Source organism: Moschus berezovskii, chromosome X (assembly GCF_049115385.1).
Source record: "Moschus berezovskii isolate FMDL1 chromosome X, NW_MosBer_1.0, whole genome shotgun sequence".
NCBI lineage: Eukaryota > Metazoa > Chordata > Mammalia > Artiodactyla > Moschidae > Moschus > Moschus berezovskii.
The window spans coordinates 148041746-148047006 of NC_142488.1; the positions used below are offsets into that span (position 1 = coordinate 148041746).

Here is a 5261-nt window from a genome sequence, read left to right on the forward strand (position 1 = left end):
TTTCCTGGGGGGCCTGGTTCCCTGGACCTCAGCTTCTTGACATACAGTCTACAAAGGGCATACAGAGCGCCAGTGGGCAGCTTGGGCCACAGAACAGGGCCAGTTCCAGCCCCCAAGTTCCCCCGCCTACCCACCCATCACCTGTCTGAGGGTCCCTTGGGGAAGAGGCTCACTTGGTATCCAATATAGAGGTTTAAGTTCTCTTGAGTCACACGATGATTCTATCATTTTGATCAGCTGGAAGTCCAGGTGGGACAGCAGGTTTTGGAGACACAAGGGCTGACTAGCACAAACATCTTCTCTCTGATTTGACAACCTCTTCTGAAGAGTGAACCACATTGGGGACAAATCCACTCTTCACCCCTTCCCAGCCCTCCTGGATGGTAATATCCCCCCTTTTCACCAGCTCATATATGTCTCTTGTTAGGTCTGTGAAGGCCTTCTCCACGTTAATGGCGTCTCGGGCTGACGTTTCAATGTACTTCATGCCATACGCAGCAGCCAGTTTCTCAGCCTCGTGGCGAGTCACTTGCCTCTGTGTATCCAGGTCACACTTGTGACCCACGAGAACGAATACAATTTGGTAGGGCTGGACGTGTACTTTGGTCTCTTCTAACCACTCGTGGACATTCTGGAAAGACCTGCGGTTGGTAATGTCAAATAAGAGAAGACCACCTACTGAGTTCCTGTAGTAGGCACGAGTGATGGATCTAGAACACAAGAGAGAAGTCAAGATTGAATGCCAAGCCCAAACTCCTGTACTTCAGTGAACTCAAACAGTGGTCTCTGGTTAGCGACAGAGTCCTTCGGTGAAAATGCTTTTCTCTTTGTAACAAAGGAATACAAACGTCATTGCATCGTAATAACGATACATGAATTTGAAATTGAGCTAAACTTTTCAGTTGAGCTAAACTTTGAGATGGTATCTTCTAGAAATGAATGCTCGTGGGCATACAGGCATTTTCCCTCAACTTAGGTCAAACCATAGTTAACCTGTCCATTCTTGCCACTGAAGAGCTAAATGAGACTTCCTCTTCTGCTAAGTGGGATATCTAAGTAAAAGGTTATCATGAGGCAAATGAAATAATGGATTAAGTATTCTGTCACCTGGAGAGCTCATTACAAATGATCGTGGTTGGCAAGGGTTTTCTAAAAAATAAAAATGAATTTATGGGAGTTGACAGAAAATACAAGTATATATCACAAACGTGCTCCATTTATCATTACTATATTTCTCTGTTACCTTTTTATTTTCATCAAACAGAGGTCTTCAATCTCTTCTGTGAGGAGGAAAACGATTTTGTTTTTTTACTTTGCAGGCCATGTGGGAAAAGGAAAAAGAGGGATTGTCTGCAGAGAAGTGTCTGTCTGCCCCACTTCAGAGAGGCTGACTCAGGAGCTACCAGGTGGGAAAAACTGCCTAAATAGACAAAGCTTCCCCTTAAAATTATATGATTTATTTAAAGCATTGTAATCAGAATGTTTCTAAAACCTATCATATATTTTCTCTACTTTTGAAACAGAATAAACCACATATATTTTCGCATCTTGATTTGAGGAGCTTCATTTTCAATGTGCATTATGGTACTTTTCTCAGGGCGTCTTAGACATTGTAAAACTATTTGCTTTTCCAGTCACTTTCCTTAGACTGCCATGCTCTTTGACCTATGTCTATTTTTAGTTTTTCTTTCTCCTTGGATGAAGAATATAAACAATGAGGGACTCAATAGCTTAAGCCTTAGGACAAATGGCCCAGTAATAACAGAACAAACATTGTCCAGGGAATTGAAGTCCTAGCTAGATGATGGTAAGAACACAACAGCAAAAATTTTTCTTAATGTAAACAAAGTTAAAAGACAAATGAAAAACTGGAAAAACACTTTACAACATCCATGACAGAAAAGGATTAATATTCTTAATATACAAGGAACCCTTAGAAGTCACTGCTACTGCTGCTAAGTCATTTCAGTCGTGTCCGACTCTGTGTGACCCCATAGATGGAAGCCCACCAGGCTCCCCCGTCCCTGGGATTCTCCAAGCAAGAACACTGGAGTGGGTTGCCATTTCCTTCTCTATCATCCAATAAATAATCTGTGGATATGAAAAGGCGAAAGAAATTGTGACAAACACAAAAGATGCCTTTCTTTGCTTATAATATGAAACATGAAATCACAAGTTCAAAGTGAACCTGGACAAGGCTATTTGTTTGCAGAAGGGGGAAAGTGGAGACAAGTCTAACTTTTCTCTTCTCCCCACTCCTCTTTAACCAGCTAACCAATATCTTCTATGCTTTATTCGTGTTCACTAGATAAATGATTTATTGAGGCCTCTTGATCGAGTTTCAGCTGCTCTGCATGCTGCTAAGCATGACTGTAACTCAAAGATTTCTGTGTACGCTGCTCTGACTTTTGTCTTTATACATGCAGTTTCCTCACACTCATCAGGTGTCATTGTCTCCAATAAGCCTTCCCTCATCAGTGTCCATACATATAATTACACGTGATACATACTACAAGTGAAGCAAAGGGTTGGAAGAGAAAATTCCACCTGTTTATTGATCACTCAATATGTGCTAAGTGTTATCCTAGGCGGTGAGCCTACAAATATGAACAAGGCACTCTTTTGTGTAATTACTGACCTAGTCCCCCCTCCACTATGCTAGCAGAGACATTCTAGGAGGGCAGTGCCTGTGTCTATTTTGTTTACATGGCATCCCCTTGCAGGAGTTTCCTCCAGCTGTTTCCCCTGCGATACGTGCAGTGTCTGGCAGAGAGTGAATGCTCATTGCATGCGTGCTAGTTGCAAGAAAGAATCAATCATCACATACATCTCTATTTCTATCTAGTATTTATATTTCTATATATATCTTTATCTCTACATCACCTATCTAGATCTGTCATCCTACATTGGGATGACCTGGGAACATTTTTTGAAATGTAGCATAGGGACTGAAATTGATGAATGACAGTGATCAACTCCAGCGAGTTGATTAACCACCAAGGGGGCAAGTTGGTGGAGTTGTGGTTCGAGCAATATGTATTATTGAATGCCAGGATGCATCTTTCCCTGTACTGAATTCCCAGCTAGCTGAAGGTGGGCTTGAGCAGAAACTCTAAGAGCCTCGCTACCTTCGTTAAGGGCGGCAATTGGGACCAGGAAGTCCTCTTCCCCTGGGGATCGGGAAAACCCAGAAGACCCTCCCACTGCTCACGGGCCGAGTCTGCGCTCCCACCTGAACCTCTCTTGACCCGCGGTATCCCAGATCTGGAGCTTGATGCGTTTTCCGGGTTCGATCTCCACCAGACGGGAGAAGAAATCCACCCCCACCGTCGGGTCCGAAACCTGGGCAAAGCGGCCCTCGGTGAAGCGGCGTATCAGACACGACTTGCCCACCGTGGAATCCCCGATGACAATCAGCCGGAACTGATACAGCCAGATGGCCTCCATGGCCGAGGCTCGGCAGGTCTCCTTGGCCCGGGCTGCGGGCGGCGAGATGGGGGCGCCAGGCCGGGGCCTCGGAGAGCGCGGCTCGGTCCTGATCTAGATAGGCCACGAGGGCATCGTTGGCCTGGGAGCCTGAGGCCAGGTAGGCCCAGGCGCGGGGAGGACCGAGGGATGGATGCTGCGCTCGCGGAGGTGATGAAATGGCAGCAGCATCAGCACCACGCACTCTGACTCATCACTGACAACAGGCTTACTGTAATCCTCCAGGTAGAGGCGACGCCCAGCACCGCATTGTCTGTAAGAGCAGCGCACAAAGTCAGCATTCAGAATTCTAAGAGTACGGCATCCGGTCTCATCACTTCCCGGCAAATGGATGGGGGGAAAATGGAAACAGTGATAGACTTTCTTTTCTTGGGCTCCAAAATCAAAGGCGATGGTGACCGCAGCCAGGAAATTAAAAGATACTTGGCCCTTGAAAGAAGACAGTGTTACTCGCTCAGTCGTGTCAGACTCTTTGCGACCCCATGGGTGGTAATCCGCCAGGCTCCTCTGTCCATGGGATTCTCCATGCAAGAATACTGGAGTGGATTGCCATTCCCTTCTCCAGGGGATCTTCCCGAATCAGGGATCAAACCCGGGTCTCCTGAATTGGCAGGCGGATTCTTTACTGTCTGAGCCACTAGGGAAGCCTTGGAAGAAAAGCTATGACAAATCTAGACAGCCTGTTAAAAAGCAGAGACATCACTTTGCGAACGAAGGTACCTATAGTCAAAACTATGATTTTTCCAGTAGTCACCTATGAATGTGAGAGTTGGACCCTAAAGAAGGCTGAACACCGAAGAACTGACGCTTTTGAACTGTGGTGTTGGAGAAGACTCTTGAGATTCCCTTGGACTGGAAACAGATCAAACCAGTCAATCCTAAAGGAAATCAACCCTGAATATACATTGGAAGGACTGATGCAGAGGCTGAAGCTCCAATATTTTGGCCACCTAATGGGAAGAGCTGACTCATTTGAAAAGACTCTGATGCTGGGAAAGACTGAAGGCAGGAGAAGAAGGGGATGGCAGAGGATGAGATGGCTGGATGGCGTAACCGACTCAATGCTCTGAGCAAACTCCAGGAAATAGTGAAGGACAGTGAAGCCTGGTGTGCTGCAGTCCATGGGGTCACAAAGAGTTGGACACGATTTCGCCACTGAACAACAACTTCCTTTCTTCCACACACCTCCTTTTCTTAATTAAAATTTTTCTCTATCTTTCAAATAGCAGAAGTAACACCTCTTCATTAAAACTAACGAAACAGTACAAAAATACAGAAAAGAAATATGAAGTTTGCTATATAGTGTTCCACATGTATTTCTATAAAATATATACATATACACATTTATTGCTGTTTGATTTTACACAAATTTGATCAAACTGGACCATTCTGACATTTGCTTTTTGCAATTAATAAAAAATCATAGACATCTCTTTATTTCCAACTCAATTTCCTTTTGCCATAATAATGCAAAACAACCCAAATGTCCATCAATAGATAAACGGATAAACAACACATACGTTATTTCTATGAAATAGGGTTTTAAATAGAAGGACCAGAAAGTCAAAGAGTATGACTATTTTAAATGTTATAGATATGGGCATTATACTTTGCAAACATACTTAGCAATTTAAATTCTAGTTGGCAAAGTTTGAAAAGACCATTTCTTTTTTTAGGAAAACTCTCACAGAAGCTACTTTAATAAAATTAAAACCTGCCACAGTGGGACGGGTATAGTGGGGTGTCTGGCTCTCCCAAAACTATAAATTGCAGTG

General features: G+C 44.1%; 1 protein-coding gene across 1 annotated transcript; it reads right to left on the reverse strand.

Moving 5' to 3' along the window:
- Positions 1 to 249: 249 nt before the first annotated feature.
- Positions 250 to 3501, reverse strand: RAB39B (RAB39B, member RAS oncogene family). Its single transcript, XM_055393473.2, has 2 exons — positions 3233 to 3501; positions 250 to 710 (listed from the first exon to the last, which is right to left on the reverse strand). Exons 1-2 carry the CDS (start codon positions 3445 to 3447, stop codon positions 284 to 286), a joined length of 642 nt encoding a protein of 213 aa, XP_055249448.1. The 5' UTR covers positions 3448 to 3501; the 3' UTR covers positions 250 to 283.
- Between the last annotated feature and the right edge of the window lie 1760 nt (positions 3502 to 5261).